This window comes from Platalea leucorodia (genome assembly GCF_965183815.1).
Source record: "Platalea leucorodia genome assembly, chromosome: 3".
Classification (NCBI taxonomy): Eukaryota; Metazoa; Chordata; class Aves; order Pelecaniformes; family Threskiornithidae; genus Platalea; species Platalea leucorodia.
This window is the reverse complement of record NC_138825.1, coordinates 95,876,298-95,900,701: the sequence shown is the minus strand read 5'-3', so window position 1 is coordinate 95,900,701 and position 24,404 is coordinate 95,876,298. Positions and strand designations below refer to the sequence as shown.

General features: G+C 37.5%; 1 protein-coding gene across 1 annotated transcript in view; it reads left to right on the top strand.

Annotated features, from left to right (window-relative positions):
* Positions 1-24,404, top strand: part of ADGRB3 (adhesion G protein-coupled receptor B3) — a gene marked incomplete at both ends in the record, with an annotated part of 462,480 nt that overhangs the window by 397,423 nt on the left and 40,653 nt on the right. Inside the window, 2 exons of the mRNA XM_082307720.1 lie at positions 19,594-19,744; positions 20,308-20,377. Coding sequence (XP_082163846.1) covers positions 19,594-19,744; positions 20,308-20,377 — 221 coding nt within the window. The remainder of the gene's footprint in view (positions 1-19,593; positions 19,745-20,307; positions 20,378-24,404) is intronic.

The following is a 24,404-nucleotide window of genomic DNA, read 5'->3' as shown; positions in this document are numbered from 1 at the left end:
CAAACAAACCAAACCAAACCAAAACAACAAACCCCAAAACAAAGTCTAAAATAACAACACTAAAAACACTACATGCCATTGTCAAAGAGTTTTCTAGAATCTAGTAAGGTATATTTTTAATTTGCCTACATTCATCACCTTATTCTCCTAGTCTGAACTCACTTAGAGCAAGCTACCACACAGGTTATTGTTCTTGGTGCACTGACTTTGCTTGCATCCTTGTGTCACTCAAATTTCGGAAGAGATCTCTTCCTGAAGTACAATATGGATTAGACAGTGCTGTCTCCTCAAAATTTGGCCATCAGTTGTGTGAAAATCAGTTCAGTCCTTCCAATACAATAGTAAGTTTGTTAGATGCTGACTTCACTGATACCTCCCTCTTTGGCAGAGTTGGACAGGTTTCTGGCAAGTCTAGTCCATTAGTTATTCATCTCTAATTTGTTGAAATTAACTGTCAGATGCTGGGATTATTTCCAGGACAAGGTCAATGTAGACCTGAAAATCTTTCTTTAAAGCCTTTTCTTCTTTTGTTGGTAGCTGCTTAATTTAAGCAGTGCATAGTGGCTGCTGTCATGAGTGTTTTTGCCTTTGTGTTCAGTGCTGAAAAAAATTAGGCAAAATCTTGAATTCTAATGTAGAATGTCATGTGAGAATTTTGAACCCAAGAATTCCACCAAGTGTTTATGGCTTTTTCAATGTTAAAATGCAAGAGGAAAAAAATCACCTGCTAATGTCTCCTTTTCCACTTGAGCTTGTCAGTCAGTTTCTGTAAAGGCTTTTCATATGGCCGTAACTGTTGCCTGGTCTTCTTCCAGCTGTTTGGTGTTTGTCTATGGCATGCTGACCACAAGAAGCTGTGCCCAACATTGCTGTTGTTATAGAATAACTCTGTAAAAAAACATAAAGAATCTTAGAATGGTTCTTTTATTTTGTATTTTCCTGTGGCTTCTTAGAGTCATGTATGTGACTCTATAAATTTAAGAATTAAAAATAGTCTGTAAAAATTTCTCCATTTATTTGTCATAGCTAGGTATCATCTTAAATTTGAAACACCCTGGATACTAGAGGTTCATCTAAAAGTGGCTGAATTTCTTGTTTATTCATGTCATGCTCATGAATTTTCAAATTCATATTCTTATTCAGAGAGATATCAGTTTGTTGGACCTCAAATCTGCATTTATTAATCTACCATATTCATTAACATCTCTGCTGTGAATGTACACATCCTGGTCATATATTCAGATGTTTAGAACTCCAGGTGAAACCATCTCTGAGCCACAACCAGTTCTGTTGAAGAAGAGTGGAAAGACACTGGCAATTTGACAGTCTGAATGACTGTTCTGGAGGTGCTCAGGTGGTGAAGATCCACGACAAACATCCATTAGATGCACAGCTTCTTGACAAGGGCTTTGATGCAGGTGTACAATGAAACAGATTCTTTAGCTAGGTGGATTTGCCAGGAACCTACACTAACATCTGACAGTGATAATGCTTTGGCCGCTGCCATTCAAATTAATGCCCAGTGAGCTACAGACAGCACATGTTCTTGTCTGCCTGTCCTTACAAATGCACAACTTCCCCTGATGGGCTTCAGTTAATTCTTTCACAGTTGTGACTTTCTGTTTTCCTCAATATTGCCTGATAAAATCCCTCTTACGCTGCTAACATGTAAACCATGTTGCTATTTTTTAAGGCTTCGTGAGACCTCACTTTTCCTAGTGTGAGATCTGGGTCTAAATAAAGCTGTGCTGGCAAACTAGTATCTCTGATGCTATCAGCTATCTTGTCTTTTATTAGTGTCTGCTTTTAACATTCCGTATTTGCAGGGTTCAGCAAGACTGAACTGCAGCAGCTAAAAGCTGCTCTTTTTTTTTTTTCCTCCTCTCCTGCTCCTGGAACCTTCCAATAAGCTTGGCCTTATCAAATCTAACATTCTTTCTGCCTAGCCTATTAATATGAAAAGTCCCTTGTATTTTGTTGTATCCTTTTCTTCCATTGTCGCTCTGGGAAGGGACACATAGGGTCTTCAGCAATGTCACCTGTAGCGTACATCAGAACGCTTGCCTGATATTGCCAACTATACTACAAGCCGCTGATGCTGCTGAAGTCTCTAGATGGAGCAAGGCCCTCGCAATGGCCTTTATCACACACACATTTGTACTGTTGGCTTTATTACTGCAGAGAGCTGGAGCTGAGTTTCCTTCAGAAGATTCCTCTTTCCCTGTTCATTCACCTCTGCAGCAGTTGCAAGGTTTCTGTTTCTTTATTCCTCTTTTAGACAGCATGATTATTTCCATTCCTTGTGTCACTCTGGGTGACCACGTAAACAAAGATGCCTAATATTTGAGCTTCAGCTGAAAAATTCTTAAATGGGGACATTCCTTCTGCTTATTGTCCTCACCCTTCTGCAATTTGGAGTCCTCTCCTCTGGACAACTGCACGGACCACTGCCCAACCCACCGCTTCAGCTGTGAATATAAAGACACAGCTCATTTCTGGTGGTCAAACTGACATTTCCCTACACCAAAAATATCAGTCAAAACAAATCTGTTGCCCAGACAAAACAGGCAAAACCTGCTGACCAGGGTGAGCTTTGCCCTCAAGCCCATCTGTAACTAGCAGGAAGCTCTAACCCAGGCCCAGCTCCAAGGGCCTGATGAGCCTTGCAAACCTAACCTGACCAAACCGCAGCACTACAGGGAAAGGGGATGAAACGTCTGTCAGTATTATGGCTTTAGAATAGCCTATGGTGAATGATTCCCTTGCCAGTACAAAAAGGCACACAGAGAGCAAAGATCTGGCCCATTCAGTTCCAGTTGCACTAGGAAGATTATTTCATTAAAATTTATCACCATGTTTTGGCAGATATAATTCCATTAATTCTCTCCGCTTTTCTAATGCAACAAAATATGTGTCTCAAATCCCTCACCTCTGGAATAAGTGATGTATAAGTATGCCTGTCGTATCAATTTCAAACCAGGGACTAGAAAAATAGGATTAGAACAAGGTGAACCAGTCCAATGGCTAGGATAAACTAAACAAGTGAAAGGCTCACGTGGTCCTGCTTAATGGGGTTAAGCCACAAGAAGAGTGGGAAGCAGTAGAGCAATTATTCTCACTTGTGCTTTTTTATTACAGACATATATATCGCTACTCCCTTTTATTGGTATCAGAATTGTTTTTCTGAAGATGTCTATTTCAGTGACTGAAGCATTCCTTTCCTAAAAACTTCTTATTTTATAAATGAAATAAAAAGAAATACATTTTTAAAAATAGAATTCTAAGAAATGTGTCTAGCACATGCAAGAAAGACTTGGCAATGATTCTTATATCAAAATTGAGTGGAAAACTCAATATTTCTTTTAATAGAAAATTAATCCTAAATTAATGTCCATTCATCAATTTGATAAACTCACATTGCTAAAAAAGAAAAACTCCAGATAGCTTTTACTGGCTACAAATGTGTAAAAAGACTATAAGAGATATGTATCTCCAGTCAGCAATTTCTAGAATACTACTTATTTTTTCAACTTACAAAAAAAAACCACCAAAAAACATAAGCACAAACACAAAATAATTTTAAAACAAGAGCAGAGCAACTTTGTCCCTAAAAAAGACTCCAGTGATTACGAAGGGACAGAAGAGTGATTTTGCTGTTTTTTTTCTTTTTCATTTTAAAAGAAGAGAATTTATATAATTGCTAGGAAACTGCTATACAACAAAAGAGCTGTAAAGAGCCAAATTTCTTTGCCTGGCTTCCAGGAGCTATGTTACTAGACTTTGAATCATGTAATTTAACCTAAATTTACAGATAGCCACAGATTCAAAATAACCTGGGAGATCTTCCATGGACTTGCTACTTTGCTTTTCATGACTCTGGGCATCTTGCTGAGGCTGTCTGCTGCATTCAGGTAGAATACCAGAAAGCAAAATAATGATATCAACAATGCATAGAGCTGTTTTTATAGTGTCTGAATCAGTCTCTATGGCAACATTTTTTAGCCTATTTAGATTTTTTTAAAAATCTCTGTCTCTCTCTCCCCCTTCTTGCATTATTCTGTTGAGTGACAGATATTGATAGAAAGAGAAAACATAATGTCCACATACAAACATCTGTCGAGCTTGGAAGAGTAGGTGTTGGTTTGCTTTATATTTGACCTTTCCCTTTAACAGATATTTCAAAGACATTCCACTAAACTCCTTTCCTTTTCTTTGAGAGAAAATTACTAAGAAAAAAAGATTGTTTCAACTTGAAATCTAATTACTCCAAATATGCATAGATATATAATTTTTCCTTTTTGAATCTGAATATTTTATGAGAGTGATGTGTGTGTCATCATTACTGTTTTATAGTTGAGGGGGGGCAGGTACACACAGGAAAAGAAAAATATTATCAAAAATCAGCCAGCCAGCTAACAGTTTCACTGACTGTAGAGGCAGATTTACGAATTTTCAGTATCTTAACAACTGGTTTCTGATACTATACTTTATACCTAAGCTCTCCGTATTTGGAAGGTTTACAATAGAGCATTTCTGGTTTATTATATCCTTGCCTCTCTTTTCTGTTGCTGTATGAAAAATGCCCACAAACAAGCAGGAAACAGGACTATACCCTGAGAACTGTGAAACCGCCTGCCTCAAAAGGCCATTAAATTCACAGAGAAAAAGAAACCTGTATGAAAGTAGAGGAAATTTGTTTTTATAAAATCCTGTTCAGTTATATTAAATCAAAGTATTTCATGTGAGAATGGTAGGTCTGAAACTTACATTCTTTATCGGAGGAAAAAAAGATAAGACTGAAGAGTGATGGCTATAATGAAGTGGGGATGATATTCCTGGGCAGTATAGGAGTGAAAGCAGCTGGTGCTGGTTTGGGCTACCTGCATAGAAGAGTTTTGCTGAAGCTGTTGGACCTTTGTGTAAACAGACCAACAGAGGAGTGCCTGTTCTTCTTCACAGCTATGTAGATGAAAGGGATTTTCTTCACACTGGCAGAATTCTTATCTCTCATGATTTGACCTGATTTTTAAAATTATCTGTACAATTTTGCTACCTGACAGCTTTAGAATATAAGAACAGCAGTATCGGATTAGCTCAGCAATCTGTCTTATTCACTGTGCTCTCTACATTAACCAGACATATAGGGAAGAGTACAGGAACAGGGAATGAATGATCCTATCTCTGATATGCCTTCCTAACTTTCTGCAGTCAGCAATTTAAAGATTTTCTGAGTCAGGACTGCATCCAAAGCATCCAGCAGTCAGCCTATTCTCTAATCCATTTTAAACTCATTTATCTCTTTGGCTACCTTCAAATCCTAAAGCAGTGAGTTCCACATTTCAATTTTGTGATGTATCAATGACATAAAAATAAAGTAATATATTGAGCATCCTAGTTCTAACACTTAAAATGTTATTTGAATGCAAATCACATTATTTGTATCCTGAGCAGAGTTGTTTGTCTTTACAGCCCCTCACAATAACTGGAAGTAAGTTTTAAAAAGCACCAGAGATGAGACTGATTCATGTGTATCCAACACTCAGACAAAATTGCAGATGATCTGCTGCATCCTGTTGGCTGTTATGTTTCATGCAAAAACCAGAGAGCTGTGATAGAAGCCAAAGTGTCATCATTTTGGCTTCATCAGAGTGTGCTGATATTTTTAAGCACCAGTAATTTTCTCACAAATATTATAAACTCTGCAATTTCTTTAATTGAAAATCTAATATTCGATGGTTTGTGATTTAGTATAAGAAACTACAAGAGGAAGTTTTGAAATTTATATGGTGATATTTTATTGAGATCAATTGAGTAATTAGAATGAGTGTTCTCACCAGAAAAATTAAAAAAAAAAATCCATTAGTAATATCAACCAATGCTTTTGTGCCACATATAGACAGAAAGCTGTCTTACAATTGGCCAGCTAAATGTAGAATAAAATAGTAAAAAATATTCTTAAAAATTATTTTTAGTGTTTAAAAATAGCAAAGTTATTTAGAGGAGAGGGGGAGAGAGGAAAAAAAAGCCACAAAATATCCGCCTCATCTGGCTGAGGTTGATTCAACAGTAGTTCTAAAGTAATCAGTAGCAAGCACTTACCATAAAGCCATCACAGCATTACTACCTTCAAGGGCTGAAAACAATTTATCTTTAGAAACGGTGTGCCTAGCATGGATTGAGAAGGTAATATTAATGAAGGAAAGAACGAGGAAATAGCAGCACACTTAAAGCTAACTAGAGCTAAAATCGATGATAAGAGGCAGTCAGAAACACATAAGTAATTTATTAAGAAATGATAGATTTGGGTGAGTAGTACTGCAAAATCAGTCCTTCTTCTGGTATGTGGGATGAAGATAAATTAGCAGTTTTGTAAACTGAGCAGTTCTGTTTGCCCTTTGACTAATATATAAAACTAGCCTTCAAGAAATTCATTTGCTCTTTTCCTACCTGGCTTTCACTGCTGTACTTATCCCCAAAGCTATATTAAATCTCCTGGAGTAAAGACACTACTAGAATTAAAGTTCTGTCAAGGCATTGTCCTGAGTGATTACGTTATTAGCAATCATGTTTATCAGGTGTCCCGGAGTGCTCAGCTCTGTACCAACACTGAGGGAGAGCACTGGGGGCTCCTCTCTCAAGGAGACTGCAGTCTGAGTCAGGCACAGAGCAGATACAGTTCAAAACACTAGACCCAAAGCAATAAAGATGTAGTTTTATTTAAGTCTATCCTCTCTTTGATAAAATATATGTTCATTCATACAATGATCTCACACACTTCATTAGGGAATACAAATCACCTTCTTACCAAGCATTAATATCTTTCCTGTGCGTGTGCATGTGGCCACTGTTCTGAGTGGAGCAGAAGAATAAATAGCCCAAATAAATATGTGAATCTCAGACCATCTTATTTGATAGGAAAAATAAACAAATAAGAAGAATAAAGTACTTTTTGTCCATAATGGGAGCTTTGTACACTGCCTGATTCCTTTTTTGCTGCTTCTATGTCCACAGCTTGGAAACTGGTAGGACCTTCTTCAAACTGATCATGTAGCCTTTCTGGTTCCCTTCTTCTCTCTGGAATAACAAACTTTGAGACACTGTAACTCTTTAAGAGCATAGCTAAAGCCCACCTGGAGAAAGCTGTCATGTTGCTAGGCCCTTGTTCGCTCTGGAGTTTATCCTGCTGAAATCTCTGTGTTGTCTCTCCAGTGTCCCCCCACAAAATTTTTCATTCTTCATTTGGAAACCCTTTTTTTCTCCAGCAGGATGTTCATGTTCTTAGACTCCCTAGGAGTTAAACGAAGGTGAAACCAGTGTATATGAGGCTTTGCAGAGTTTTGGGATCCTAACAAGACTCCTTATAGTGACTGCCATAAGGAGAGTATAGTTAGAGCATATAGGAGAAAGAACCTTGTACTCACTGGTATCTGTGAGGAATCCAAATAGTAATGGTGTCCCAGCTCCTCCAGATTGTGTGGACAGGAGTGGATTCACCTCACCTTACATTCCAAGTATGGTCTAACTCAGCTAGCCCTTTTCTGTGGCTCCGTGGGAAGAAACAGAAGGAAGTGGAATACAGGCAAGCCAGGGCCAACAGAAAGACTGGTGTTCTCCTTCATTGAGAAATCTGGCTTGAAGTAATATGATAGTGGAGCTATTACTAGTTATAACTTCTCCTGCTGCATCTGATCCCTCTACAAAACCATTTCATTTTTTTGCTCGTTTAAAACACACAGGCTGCTATAGTGTTCCTCTTTAATAATCACAACTTTACAAATTTTTATTCTCATGCTAAAGAAATCATTGTGAAAGATTCCACAGTGCTTTGTCATAAATATTATTTTGTCATTACCACAAACCTTTTATCCTGCTGGTTTAAAATAGCAGATAAAGAGAACTGGATGAATGTGATACCTCACAGAGTTTCCTACTTACTGGAAGACAATGCAAAGGTATAAGCAGCATAAGTGGTTTCACCTTTTATAAAAAAAAAAAAAAAAAAAAAAATCTTGACATTTTGCTTTCTTGTGCAAGCAATGAATGGAAGCTAATGTCAAAATATTAACTGAGTGGAGAAGTTGACTTTTTTACCTACTGTTCTCCTTCCCATTCTTAGTCAATTTTCCATATACATTTATGGTCACAAACTCTTCTCTGATTGTGGATACTGTTGCTTTTTTCTTTCAGCTTCCGTAAATTATCTAATTAACCATCATGCCAGTACTCATGGTATATAATGACCAGAACTGATAATTAGACTGAGATGCAAAGTATACTGAGGAACTGTGTCCTTTGAATTCCTCAGTATGCACATGCATCCATTACTATACAATCTTTCTTCCATGTGAAAATTGCTGAGATTTCATTAACATCATTAGAAACCCATAATTACACAATATTTTCCCTCTCCTGTATTTAGAGGGACTCTAAATTTATGGCCTAATTTCTTTAGCTGTGTTTTCCATAAAATAGAGCCCTCTATTAGGAATTTCTTTCTTCCAGCTGAAATTTCACCCTATAGATGAGGCAGCTTCAGTGCCATTACATGGATCTCTGTATGAAGTGAAGAAAGAGATGGATGGCCTCTGAAATAACCCATGGCTAATGCATTAAAGGCATTACAAATTAATATCATGATCATAAGAGGAATTAATATGATTCATAATGCTCTCGTATAATAAGTTTGCATTAACTGTGTTGTGCATGAACTAGGGCACTGTCAGCTGCCCAGATTGGAGATTCTGTTCACCCCTCACTCCACATTCACTCTTGGGTACACAGGTTGACAGGATCTGGTACAAAGATGTAAAGCAATCTCCTCTGTCTTCTATCTGCTGAAAAATTTTGCTTTGCAATGCATAAACCGTCCAAGGCTCTCTCTACCTCCACTTGCTTTTCTAGTGTGACAATGTGTGCTCTGATTCTAATACTACAGGGAAAGAGTATATATTTCTGAAAAAAAATATTCAGATTTTCAATTAAATGAAACAGTAAAAACTGGTAGCCCACATGTGTACATATATGTATCCCATTAGCAACTTTCAGGTGCATTTACATCAATTTTTTTAAAAGTGCCTGTCTGCATGTGTATGTCTGTAGGTTATATGAACACTGCTATATGAACAGAGGCAAAAGCCTCTGTTATCCTGTCTTCATAGGCACACACGCACACGCACACACGCACACACGCACACACTCCACTTGGGTTCAGTGTTAGGGTCCTGTACTGGATCTGGCTGGGATGGAGCACAGGAGCCCGTATAATGATGTGTTTCGGATTTGTGACTAAAAGTGTTGCTAATGCTGATGTTTTAAGTATTGCTCAGCACTGCTTACACAGCATCAAGACCTCCGTTTCTCAGCTGCCCTGCCACTGAGTAGGCTGCGGGTGGGCAGGAAGCTAGGAGGGGGCACAGCCAGGACAGCTGACTTCAACTGGCCACAGAGATATTCCATACCATATGACAACATGCTCAGCAATACAACTGGGGGTAGTCTTTCCAAAGTAGCTGTTGCTTGGAGACTGGCTGGGCAACAGTCTGCTGGTGGGAGGTGGTGAGTGATTGCCTTTGCATCACTTGGTGCAGGTTTTTTTTTTTCCTTCACTTATTAAACTGTCTTTATCTTGACCCACAAGTTTTTCTCACTTTTGCTCTTCTGATACTCTCCCCCATCTTGCTGAGGGGAGTGAGCAAGTGATTAAGTAGGTGTTTAGCTGCTGGCCAAGGTCAGCCCACTACATTTGCTCAAACCCACCACATGTTTTACTGGATAAGAAAACAAAGCCAAAATGTTCTACATGCCTCTGTAGGTGGGCATGACCCCAAGCATTGGCATGAAGTCATCCATACTCTTGAAGCATTATCACGCCTCCTGGCACAATTTTGTCCCACACTAACTAGCATTATCCCAGTCAATGCCCTGACCTCGGGAGAGTTGGAATTGGCAAGGGACCAGTGACAGCAGGCTGTTTGGATGTGGCCACCTTATTTTGGAGTACAAAGAAATTTACTAATATAGACATTCGCTGTATCATTCCAGCTGGCTGCAGGATGAGTGAGTGCTTTCTAACCCATTTTGTTTGCAAATACAAATAGATGTAGCCATAATGTATCTTTAAAAAATTTACTTTATCAGGTATATTTGAAAAATAAACTGAAGTTATGTGGTATGAGAAGATTTTGGATGACCACAGTAATGTAGATACTATCTCGCTTTCCTGGATTATTTCTATTTTGGACGTAAACTGCTTCTCTCAAAAAGGACCATTTCTCACTGTCTCCATCCTGCTAATCCTAAACGACACTCTCCTTTGAGGAAAACTGGGCATGCTTGAAACTGAGGGTGCTTTTAAGAGCAAAATCATCCTTTTCCTGTTATCATTATTCTTACATAAAGACTTTTAAGATCTACGTACACAACTGTGATTAAAAAATAAACCAAAAGAATAAGGGTAGGTGACATATGGTAACATTGTAATAGCATTGTAAAGCTCTTGCTTCAGTGGTTTCAGTCAATAGTGTAAAGAGATGGAACTCTTACAATTACGCAGAGAAGGAATATTTGCTGACACCAATATCCCAGACAAGAAGATGGACTGTTTTCATATGGCAGGATTGTAATCATCATAGTCAGACTAAGTGAAAGGCAACTGCAGGCTTTGTTGTTGAACTTCTCATTCTAGTTGTCATTTTGATTGCTGTGGAAACTCCCTAAAATTACAGCAATTTTATTGTTAGTAAATGAGATAAAAATTTAAAATAGAGCAAACAGAGGACCTGATTTAAGAGCAGAGATACTCAAGTGACAGTCACATTTTCCTAAAAGAAAAAATTATTTGACAAATTTTTACCCGTGTAGCATTGAGGGGCAACACAAGGCATTATTTTCTATCTACATAATGAGGGCTGTTCCTGGTTATTTTTCCATCAGGACATCAGTTTGCACTGGCTGCACTTGGACCCTCCTATAGCAATTTGAAGTCTCACAAATCAGACGCCACTGTCATGAACATATCAGTATCCATTCTGCTACCCTCTTATGTTATGCCATCTCTTCAAGGAAGGTCCTTCAATTCCTTGTCTTTGTCAGTGCCTGGACACCTCCTCCTCTTTTTCTCAGAACTCCACAAGGAACTCCCTCTCAACTGTGCTCTGAACTACTCTTTTCTCTAGCTGCAGTCATTGCTGACTCATGTGTAACCCTTGTGCTTAGCTCAGCCACCCCTTCATTATCATTCCTGGCTCATTGCTCCTAGCTATTCATGCAGCCCCCACAGCGAACTTTTAAATAAATTGAAGTTAGGAAGACTCAGAACATTTGGAACACTCTCACATGAGTTGCTCATCACTCTAATTGACTGTTGGCTGTTGTATACTTCATTCTTTCCCAAACAGGTATAGCCATTAGTATGCTAATGCAACCAAATATTTCTATTTGCAACAATCCAAAGAGAGATCTAAAAATCTGGGTATCTTTCTGTAATAAGTTGAAATGAACATTCAGCACATTTGTTGTATGTTATAGCCAAACAGCTTTTGCTTCATTGTTAATGCAGTTATCTCATTATCTCTTCAAACCTGCCAAGAGCATTTGTCTTCATTTAAGAGAGTACACTGCACATTCCATACTTTAACATAAAACCAATACGGAATTTTCAGAGTCTAAAAACAATTCCTGAAAAACAACTACCATGAAAACCACTGTAATAACATCAGTGAAGCTTGTTTATTATTTACCCATAATCACCACCTTAATCTTCATAGTTCCCAAGTAAATACAATTGTTTCCGACAACCCAGTAGAACCACTCTGACAGACAGCGTGCGTTCTCTTTTTTCCTATGAGTCACAGCCAGTTACAGAGACTTTTCAGGCCAAATTGCACTTTCATCGATATCAATCCAGTCCCTTATGTTCACACTGCGCCTTCAGTTCTGCTTCTATAATACTGTTACCCTCAATGATGTGCAAGAACATAAGAACTTCAATTCTTCAATGGTTTTCAGAGACCAGGTTGATTTTGCTTTCCCATCAATTCAAAAAAACAAATCTATATTTTATCCACAAATCTATATTTTATCTATCTTTAAATAAGAAATCTTTCAGACTTGGTAATGCAAAACCTCACAAAGCTATTTTTATAGACTAATTTTTCAGGATAGCATCACCTTCAATTTAATTTTTTAATTGTCATACCTCAATAGCTCAGTAATGAAGAAGTTCTTTTAATAAAGCATGCCAGTGGTTTCCACTTTTTTACTTGAACTGAGCATGATCACTTTACACTCAAAGGGGTTGATTTTTCAGAAGCAAAATTACCAAATACAAGAAAAAGAAAACTAGGAAAGAGTGTTCTCTAGCACAGTGAAACATTACTATTAGAACACAGTGATAGCAAGTTGAGATTAATTAGTCAGGAAGAAGTTGAAATACTTGTATTTAAATTGATTTTATGCTTCAGAGTTGTAAAGGGCTTCTTATTTTCTTTTATGTCTGCCTGAAAACCTGCTGTTGTGAGCTTCATAAACTTCACAACACATTCATGTGAGGACATAGTTAAAACACTAAGTTATTTTGTCCTAACAGATTTGACATTTACCTTGTTTAAAGTGTTTAGCATCAAAGCCAACAGAATAAATTCATGATGTGAAGTAGGCCATATTCACTTACCAGAAAAATATTCATCCGATACTTTGTAAACATTTAAAACACTCAGGATAAGATGCAAGATCACAAGCCTCTGCTCATGCACCTTTCATCTCATTCTATAGGATGCCCAATATAAAGCCCACTTAAATTAATGGGAGTCTTTCCACTGACTTTTGAATTAACCCTGTAAACAATTAGAGGATCCTATTCCTTCATTTCCTGCGTGCCCAGAAAAATATACATGTTCACAACACAAAGGCAAAAAGGGAAGAGCTTCCCTTGCCAGGCTTTGTAATCGAAGAAATTAAATTGCCTCTGAGTAACCTGTTCTACGATATTGCTTGTGCTGAGCTCATTTGCTTGAATATAACCTAGCAATAACAATCCAAACCAGGAGGAAGGCTAAAATGAGTATGAGCATAAGGAAACTGTATGAGAACTGTCTTCCAACTGGCTTTCAATTTACAGTAGGCATGCCACCAAGAAAGCAGTTCTGAGTTAACACATTACAAACCTGTGCATTGCACTGACAATCACCAGAGAATGCTGTAAACAACACGGAATGAATTTTACTGTCTCATATGTTAGTAATAGCTGAGCATATTATGAATTATCCAGCTGGATTTCTTGCCTCTATCCCAACCAGTAACCAAAATGAGCCACAAATATTTCTATAGCCCCGAGGAAAATTAACACAACACGCCTTGCATCCATTACAACCAAGCCCTCCAGGGCAGGAGGACAGTTGTGTGCAAGCTGACCATCGGGCAGGGTTCCTGGCCCAGGCTCTCCTTCAATCTGTGCGTGGGCCTGGGCTGGGAGAGCATTTTTTGGCCCAGGTCAAAACTGTGCCAAGGAATTCACCAACAGTTTAACAGCATGGATCACGTGCCAGTGCATAAAGGGTGCCTTTACTGTTAACTAGTGTAGACAGATTCTGCCATATGACAGAGCAAGGAAGATTTGCATGTGCAGCCAGCAGCTTTCATGAATTCTTTTCCATCCCAAAAACCAGCAGCCTATCCCTTCACATCTAGTTGATAGAACGGTTTTGTACTATGTGCATTATAAGGTCTGGAGAAGAATAGTGGCTAGCAGAGGAATTAGTTTGGATATAAAACAGCAGTTCTCTATAGACATAACTGGGGATGCCAAAGTACAACTCTAGGCTATCAAATTTAAATGCAGAGCTTAATGATATGAGTGATAGAGGTGACAACTATCAAAGGAGAACTCTGAAAAAAAGTAACTGCAAAGGGCAGAAGCTGAAAAGAAGGCTCCATATACTTTTAGTGGATCAGATATGAACAGCACCTCTATTGCTGGACTCTGCACCTGGGAAAAAATGGGAGACATTCTGACTGATTTTCATAAGTGTCAATAAAGATTGTGAATGCTTTACTCACAGAGAGGTAATTTTCAGAAATACCTTTGAGGCAAATGTTGGATAAAGAGAAGCAAGATTTGAATCTGTCAGTAAAGCATCTAGAGAAACTTTAGGTGAAAATAAGAAGACATATTTAAAGTGTGTCTGGAAAGTGCAAATGTGGAGAAAACTTACAGTTTAAAGTGTAAGTTTTCTTTCAGTCACTCTTATAGCATTGCACTAGGATCACTGGGGTTATACTGTCAGATAAGAGGACAGACTCCAGAAAAGAAGGCAAGATATGACAGACAAACAAACCTTAAATCAAAATAGCTGAACAAATTACACTGCACCCAGAGACTGGGCACATTTAGTCGCCCCAAAGTTTAGCAACTGGTATGATAATTTGCATGATACAAAAAAAAAAAAAAAAAAAAAAATCAAAACTTGATACTGAAAATATCTTCCTGTGGCATTGTGGTGCTGTTGATGATATAGATGTCCTTTGTGAGACTGTAGTTGTAAACTAAACCAAAGGAACTGCAGAAACAGCTGGGTCATTTACAACCAGCTTATAAGCTATTTATCAAAACCTAGAAAGACATCTTGCTTGTTGTGGGAAAACAAAAATGATTGAGTAGAAGAACAAAAATTGAGTGTCCTTAGTTATCACTCATTATCTTTGTGGGGGAGGTCACATAACTACTCAAAACCCACTGCTGTTGCATTAAAAAATTAGTTTGCTCTAAAAATCCAAGTAAATGTTACCATTCACATTGTCTGGTACCGCATATAGAATCCTGCAGTAAAATAATTGACTGTGCATATCTCTTCACATAAATGCTCATGAAGTCAAATGCTAATTATTTTGGGTTATCATGTCAGATATCAGAACGCAATATAATGAAGTTAAACCACTTGAGCCTTCAACTTTTAAGGACACTGGAGAAGATTTTTAGAAGATTTAAGTTTGTCTATAAGTTAATTAAAGTAAATAGTTTAATAGCTGTTGGTTTAAAATATGAATAACATTAATTTAGAACAATTCTTTCCACTATAGTGCTATTTTCAATATGGGAATCAGATTTCCTGAATTCTTTGCTTGAACAAGAAGTGGTGCTAGCAGTACTCGAGCCTGGCAAAAGAAAAGAACATGGCATTTTATAAAAGATTTTTATAAAAGAAATTATGCCTTCAGAGCTTTATGGTGCCAGTAATATTAATGATCCTGGAGGAGAAACCTGAAATTCTACAGCTATGATTTCACAGGTGTTTAAGATCCTAACAGTAAGATATGTTTGCAACTGAAGAGACAGCCTTCCTTGCCATATGTTTTTGTTGTTGAAAATCGGTCCCCCTTCCAGAAAAACACTCCTGAGATGCAAAACTTTACTTCTTTGTCCCGCAGCCTCTGAAAGTCTATGTATTATTTCATGGCACTTTACTCTAGAAATTAGTATTTAATCTAGAATTCAGTATTATTTGGCCAATATACTGTATCCCTGTAGTCTGACAGTGTCTGCTGTTCCTGAGACAAAGGTACTGTATTGTGCAAATCAGTTTAAAAATAAATAATAATAATAATAAAAAAGTAAATAATAATAAGCAGTATGCTCCTTCATGAATTTATATTTTTAATTTAAAGGAAAAGATAAACTGTTTTATAGTTGAGGACTTGAGAGTCACAAAAAGCCAATAAAATATACCAGATTTGACACAGAATTATATTTCTGCTCTTTGCTATGTCCTTTGCATTCTCTTTGCTTTGTTCATTCTTTGTTTCATTTATTCTTTATTGTGGTCTTTAAGTGCTCTTTGCTTGTGTATTCAGTGCGTGGTCAGAACTTAATAAGAATAAAATTAGCACCCATTTAATTTATCTATCTCCTTAGGCTTATCTCCTCAGAGCTAAATCAAGGGCAAGATTTTTTCTAATCTCCAAGAAATTTTATTATTTAAATGATTTTCTACTAGCTTTCATTTCTACTTCATGACATAATCCAGCTGAGTGGATTTTAGCCCTATTCATTTTGCTATCACCAATACAGATTTCATTTTTCGTGTTCATTTTCCAGTAGCATTGATTCTTCTACTATTTATCAGAACCCAGAAACAGGCAACTAGTTTGCTGAAGGAAAAAGAACCTGTTCCAGGGCAAGAAGACAAATCAGGTGTCCTTACTTAACCCTCTTTGTCTTTGTATGGAAGATCTGTTCACACTGCTATTAAAAAAGAACACTGTTCTATTTTTAAAAAGCCAACAACCAGATGCTCCAAAAATAATGATAAATTATTATTTTGAGGTTGCATTTATGACCTACTTTTTGTAAGTCATAAAACCAGATAAAAGTTCTCTCTATTATTCATCATTATTACATTAAAAATATTAATCACTAGAATAAGTAGTTTTACATTTGCACATTTTTTTACATTTCTCAGCTGTGCTTCAGTACTCTCATTTGGAGTGGGTGTCTTACAAGAATGAAAGAAGGAAATAATTTGGTACCTGATGTGAGCTCTTGCTTTCAGTAGTATATTGTTTATTAAAAAGGGATGAATGGTCTTACTTAGATATTCAAGGTAGCTAAACACTTGAAGCTCAATTAAAGCTCATGAAATTGTGCATTCTGAGGACAGAAAAGCTTCCTTCCCCCACCTGTAATTAAAATTAAATAGGGGAGCTAAGAACAACAGTAATGGGAGGAAGAGGAGGCTAGAGTAACAAAGCTGAGTTAATTTCAGAAGCTTGAAGAAATAGTGCATAAATCAGGAGGTTAAAATTCATTTTGTTGCAAGTTGACAGGTGCTCAGCACACGTAATTAATTCAGTGAGTTTTAATAAACTAGAATTAGAAACAAATAAGAACTATCTCCTCCTAAAGCAATGGGGAAGGTGTGTACCACTCTCTCTTGATGCAGGCAGGTTGACACACTGCGGCTTTCTGTGAGTGATGGGCCACAAGGTTTTAGTGATGCTGCACGTGCTGCAGCAAGGTGAGGGGAGGTGGTGGTCCCTTGGCAAGGGAGAAGAGGGAGAGACCAGTAGTCCATGACCTGGTGAGAAAATAAAAAATACTAATAAAATGCTAAAATTATGGCTCCCTGACTAGAGATACTCAATGCCCCATTTAATAACAGCCTTTGATGAAAATGAATTTTTGTTCCTATTTGGAAATAGACTTCCCAGATATAGCGCTTTCCCAGACAGAGCAGCATTGTTTGTTTATTTGTTTATCAAAGGGGAAGAATACAAAAGTACATAAGAGACACATTTCCAGGTGGGTATTAGTCAACCGTAATGAGCCCATGGCTATACCTGGGAGAGAGGAGGTTCATTTGCCAGGACTGCTTCTCTGGCTGGGGAAGGAGGGAGGCTGAATTCACTTCAAGCACTGCCTGCACGTGATTCTGTCATCACCATCCCACAGCAGTTGTTAGGTGATGTTTTGAGGCTGATTTGCATCTTTATGATGGTTATGTGATGCAAATACCCTGTTATATCAGTGATACTACAGACTTACCATCGGTGTTCATTAAAGACCCCTGTCTGCCGTTCAGAAGAGTTAGTTATAATCAGCAGTCATATATTCCAGCTAGAGCACAGATCGCTTCTAACAAAACTTGCTTCTGGCTTCTCATTTTGTGATCAGCATGATCATTAACATTTTCATCCCAGTTTTTTCTTCCACAACAGCCATGTCCACATTTGTCTTAGATTATCATCTATCTTTCTTTCAATACAGGGGATAAATTGCGAACTAAATCCTACAGTCTGCACTTAGTCAGCCATAAGACTTAGCAATGTTTTCACTAGAAAGATCAGGATTTGTTTGTATTTGCATTATTTATAAGGGAAATAGTATATTCACTTTTTTTTCAGGGTAATACTGTGTTGTACCTATGCAGTTTCTCCCTGAAAGATTCCATACTATTCCTCAAAAGTCATTTTCTCATTCCAACAGAACATGCTAGCTTTTACAAAAACATTGATAGGAAAGCAAATTAAAGTTACATAGTGGGAATTCACAACATATGAGCCAGCTAGTAAAAGAAAGGACATTTCTGGATTTTCTATTATATTTGTTGTGTAGCTTTCATTTTAAATAAGTATTTATTTTTCATATACAGGAAATACTGCTATCAGTTAGGCTTTACCAGGATAGATTTTATGAATCCACATACTTTAGGACATCTAAACATAAGAATTAATGGCAAAATCTAGGATGGAATGACTAGTCTATTTTCAAGATCTGCTGTTTTTTTCCAGTTTACTTTCCTTGCTTTTTAAATTTAAATAATAGTACTCTTGCCTATAATTATATAGAACCCCTTTCCCCCAGATTTAAACAGACAATTTGACCCAGGATTAGAAAACAAGGTGTTTGTCACATCTGTAAATTCATTGCAGGAAATCATTAAGTTTTGACTCTTTAAGTGCATACCTTTTTGAAAGTTCATAGGGTGATATCAGCTAATGCTACCAGCTGATATCAGCTATCAGCTATGTATTTGAGATAACTATTGGAGTGAACCAACACAATTGATTTCAGATAAGAATCTGGGAAAATTAACACAATAGAAAATTCAAAACAAAAAGACCTGAAAGTAATTAGGAATATAAAATGAACTAAAAAACATGAGTGGTGTCATATATATCTTATCCTTCCCAAATTTTTGTAGCTACCAGCCTTGATTCAACAATATATGCAAGCATCTATATATAATTAGTAACTTGCATATATAAATAGTTTTCTGAACTGGCGTTTTAGTAAAAAAAATTGACTAGCCTTTCACTACATGCATGTAAGATAGCTATTAGATGTGTATGCTGCATAAAGAAATAATGATAAAAGTAATATCTACATTTCTCAACTACGATCTCGCATTGTTAATATTGGGTGTGTAAAATATTTTTTTAACCTTGATACAATTTTGACACTTCAAATTGTGATAAGGATAAATTGTGATAAGGATATTCTCAACACTACTGGTGTGGTTTTGGTTCTGGGGTACAATGCACGCTGCATTTTATAGCCTGCAACTGGCATTTCAAGCAACACAGTGGAGGGTAGATCATCATTTATGCCAAGAAGCTCATTTATATAAGCTACAATGTCAAGTTTAATTAAGGCCTACAGTGACAAAAGAAAGCAAATTACATGTGCTCAAAATACTTTTCAGATGACAAATGACTGACATCCATAAAAAAATATCCAGGGTAATTGTTAAGGTTATGATACTTAAACCTGACTAAAAAGATCTCAGGCAGTATATTCCAATAGGTTAACATTCTATTATTAAAGTGAACGTGTAGAGAAAAATCTGGTGGCATGATTTATTTTGTGCTCTTTGTCCCTGCTTGGCACACTCAGTGTTTGGGAAAACAGTCAAAACCTCTTCTGCCTAATCCCTGTCAACATCTCTCTTTCTTTCTCTCTCTTTGTGGCCACCAGATCACAAAGGGGGAGTTGATGCTAAGAATAAAGGTCAAGATGATAGAATATGACAACTCTTTGAATTGAAAAGAGAAATGAGTGTCCCTAAGTATTCAGCATGAGCTTCTCTTTGCTCCCTGCAGGGCATCTGCACCACAACCACCGCATTTTTACACTTCTTCTTCTTAGCTTCATTCTGTTGGGTTTTGACAGAAGCGTGGCAGTCATATATGGCTGTTACTGGAAAAATTAGGACACGGCTCATAAGGAAACGTTTCCTGTGCCTTGGATGGGGTAAGTCCGTAAAATTCATTTCCTCAGAATCATTGGAATGGAACGTTTTATGCAGTAACAATGTCAAGAATATCATCATTTTCTTCCGTAAATCTGAAAGATAGCAGACAGCACGTTACTAAAAAGAAAACTATGTTAGGAGCCTTTCCACTTTATCTCAAGCTCAAGCTATGCTGGTGTATATTTTAGCATTCTTTTATAAATATGCTTTAATAAAATTTTAGATTTTCAGCAAAGTAATGTAATATCAAGAAATCAAAATAAAACAAGAAAAACATTCACTGAACATTCATGAAGCCTCTTTCTAGTTCACTTTAAGACCTGTCAAATGTACCAGTAATTTAGCTACATCAAAGTGTTACACCGTGGGCAGAAAACAGTGTCCTCCTCCCAGCCAGTGCTTCAGAAAAACAAATCCTGCAATAGCACTGTGCTTCATTAAATGATTCATTCCATGTAAAATTGTCCATTTTGCATTAGCTTGCCCTGTCATTTTTTGTCCAGGCAGAACAGCAATATTTTGCTCAGCATCTAATGGTTATTACTGTTTTGTTTTTTTTCAGGTTTACCAGCATTAGTGGTTGCAATATCAATAGGCTTTACCAAGACAAAAGGATATGGAACAGCCCATTAGTAAGTCAATCCGAAATGATAAATTATGTTTTTCATTAGCAAGACTGTCATACCCATCAGGAATTACATAGCATAGTCTAACGGCTCTACAGTTATCCATTCACACTTGGAACTGCCCTAAGAGTCACTGAGGGGTCCACAAAAGAACAAAGAGAAAACCATATGCCAGTCTTGGACTGAGCTCAGCAAAACGCCAGTGATCCTGGATTTCTTGTGAGGTTTTGAAGTAGCAAGCCTTTTAGAAACACTGAGGATTAGGTCCACTTAGACACCTAACATTTATATACATTTACCAAAGAGAACGTTAAATGTTATGGCTAGCCTTCGCCAACCTCTAAACATGTCTAAAACTGTACTGGCAAGAGTCTCTTTGGCACCCAGGTTTCTGCCCACCAAGCATGTACCTCGGCTTAATGCCCCTGAGGTGCTTGGAGCCAAAGCACCACAGAAATCTCAGAATAGCTCTCCCATCCATCCCCTTTCTCCTGGAGTGCCTGATCCAGCCCATTTCCTGGACTGGGCTGTACTTGAGAAACAGTGAGGAGGAGATCTGTGTACTTCATTTACATTTTATTAATACAGTTCCTTTTTACCCACCTGGCTGGTTCCAGTGCATATTTAGCACCCTGGAAAATTCACTTCTCAGCGAGGCTGCCCTTTGCTTGTCTCCTGCTGAAGAAGGAGCTTGGGCTGAGCCTCCCTCCTGCCACCAGACTGCTCCAACCACCGAGAAGTTACGTATGCAAGAGTGCATTTCCTTCAGTCATCCTCTTTAGAGTTCTCCTCACGTTGCCTAAGAAATTAAGTATGCATCTGGACAGAAAGAGAGGAAATATGACTCCCTAGCCTGGTAATGAAGGCATTCATCAGCGATGTGGATGAGTTAGGTCAAGTCCTCGCTTCAATGAATATTTAATTATTCTCCTTAGCGTCATCACTGAGTGAGATCAGGATTCCCTCTCCTTGCCCTGTGTTTCCCACCATCTTGGCACATGGTGGGGGAGGCTTCAAGCCTTCGCTCCAGCTCTGGGTGCATAAGGATTCAAAATCAAATCTCCTCCTGAATACTGGCTCTAACGACTGAACTTGTTATTTTTAAATTGTGACAACACATGTCTTGCATTTTTTTTAATGAGGAATGGCTTACCTAACTGCCAGCGCTTTCAGCGGGCAATCATTAGTGAAACAACAAACAGTCTTAGCCGTCTTTTGGGAGTATATTGAGGACCTGCTCCTCTGACATGTTTTCTAACTAACTACTATGTGCTTATCTTGCTGGCTTTTTTATTATTTACATCCTTGAACCAGGACTGGAGAACCATTTAGGCTGTGAGAATTACCAATCACAAGATTACTATGTCCAGAACCCATTGGGGATGTAGCTGTGTCCCTTGCAGAATCAATCCCATTGCATTTACTGTACTGACATTAAGAATGTGTGATTACTTGCTTTAGTGTTTCTTTCTTCTTCCTTCCTGGGCTGAATGCATTTTTAAAAGAGGATATACTGAAATATTCAGACAAAGCAACAAATCATTCATTAAGGGTAACCTGGAAAGTAAAAAAGAGCAGGTCTCTGTACACATGACAGCTCCTCTCCCAGGATCCAAATTCAACTGACACGGTACTGTGGGACAAAAGCGCAAAAGGAAGTGTACAAGGGACAAACAGAACTATGATGCAGCTTTTTCATCTTATTTGCAAATACATTTTCTTGGCATTTGACATCAGAATTACATAAGAAAAACAGGAAATGCAAGGGATGGAGACTTCTCCTCCATCACCAGCTGATGTGCTGTCCCACTCTTAGAAGCCAGCAAAGAATTGTGTCCCATAACAACTGCTGGGCGATGTAAAAGTAGAGCTCCTGTCCTGCTCCTCCTCCCATAACTAAAGCACTTGTGTAAGTTTTTTAACTGCTTACACTATAGTTGGCCTGTTTGGCTGCAATTACACACATGCTGCCATCAGAAATGTGTCCTGTTGCAAACTATTCCTGGTCTGTAAGATGCTATTTTTGAAAACGACGGTTTCAAATGGAGAAAATTAAGAGTGAAAATGAAGGAATTGATTCCAGTCCCATAGTCCCGCACATGAAGAGACTGATGGAAAGGGAGAAGGCCCAAGGATCTTTGAAGCAGATCTCAGTTTCATATGCTATATGACTGATGGGAGTGGCTTGAATTGTTCATGCTTGAACCAATTCTGTGATCAACTGTCTCCGATTTCTATCTTTTTCTTTCAGTCCTAATTATTAGACAATGATATTACTGTACATTTAAAACTACATATGAAAAATATTTCACACAGACACTTGTACTGATATAGATAGAGAAGCTGAAGAGATTTCCGCAAAATGGTAAAACACAGTGACAAGTTTTTAGATATTTCAGGATATCTGAAAAAGACTTGTGTGTCTGAAAGCTTGATTGTTTTTTTCAGCTATTTCTGTGAGTCTAATAAATATTGTTGCTACCTCTCTTCAGACGATCAGAGCTATGAAAGCACCACTATTACAAGTTATAGTTAATAAACTTGCGTGACCTACTTATGTTTACATACAGTGCTATATATTAATAAGCTGTGCAGATAACTTCCAGGAATTTATTATATCAGCAAAAATTAAAATGCTGTCATAGTCATGCTCTCCTAAGAGAAGGAACCATTCTCCTGGAGAGCATCAAAAAACTCACAAAATGTACAGGACACAGGAGCAAGTCTACAGGTACCTCATCACTCAGCAGAATTTTATGACCATGTAACACGGTCCCATAAAACTACCAGTGGATGCTCTTAATACTAATCAATTTATATGTCTTTCTGCTATGTGGGGATCAGGAAGAAAGACGACAGAACAGAGGAACAAAATAAAAACAACTATAAAGCATAGAAAAAAAGCTATAAGAGCAAAGAAAAAGAAGAGAAGAAGGAAAGAAATAGTAAAAAATTGACAAAAACTGCCTTACGGTATAAGAAGGCACCTGAGATCTGTCTTCAGAAAGTCTTCAACAGAAAAAGATTGGGAAAAAGCATGTTTCGGGGTCATCAACTGGCAGATATTGAATACATTGCAATAACCATGCCATACATCGTTGGAAATCGAGATTGTTGAAAATTCAGATTGTGTAAAGAAAAGAGGACAACCTCTACATTTTCTTCCAGCTCTGCCTCTAAGTGGAAGTCACTCTTTTGAACAGCCTTTTAACTTGAGGGCATGGGAAAGAGAGGGAACAATTCCCCCTTGGTCTTAAAGATTTTTTGTGGTAGAAACTGTTTTTTTTAATTAAAAAAAAAAAAAAAAAACCAACTTGTTGACCCCTTTTTTTCAGCACAGGTAGCTGAAATTATGAAGGGATGATTTTATCTCCCAATAAACATGAACATTTTAATTACATGCCTTAATTAAGCAGAGTGGTCATCTTCACTCAGCTTAAAAGTTCATACTGGTAGGGAAATGCACTGTGACTACATTCCTCCCTCTCAGAAACCCATGTTCTCAGTCTCTGACAATAAATAACCTAGCTTTTGGAAAAATAGCAAGAAAAATGGCAGAAAATTTTGAAAGCATTTTTCTTTGACATTACAAAAATAAATTGAACATTATTGTAGGGTTTTTCTGAGGTAGGATGTAGAATAGCCTGACTCGTGTTACCTTTTTAATGTTGAAGCAGATATGAACTATTTGCATCAATTTATCATTCCAGAATTTAGCACACTGATGGAGTTGGGTTCATGTGGCAGATTTCACACGGCTTCATTGCAATGGGAAACACTTTTATTCGTTGCAGTTAGAATTCCAGCCGTAACATCCCATTAATATTATGATGTGCTTGCATTTAATTTACTTGGTTTTCAAAAGTACAAAAACAGTACTGAAAAATAAAGAAGATATGTATGATTCTGATGTGAATGTTTCTGGATGTGAGATCCAAGTAAATTATTTGAATGCATATACTTGAGTTTTCTTATATGTAGGTGTGATCATGCATTCAAATAAACATGCAGTTCTTTGAATGTGTAATCACTG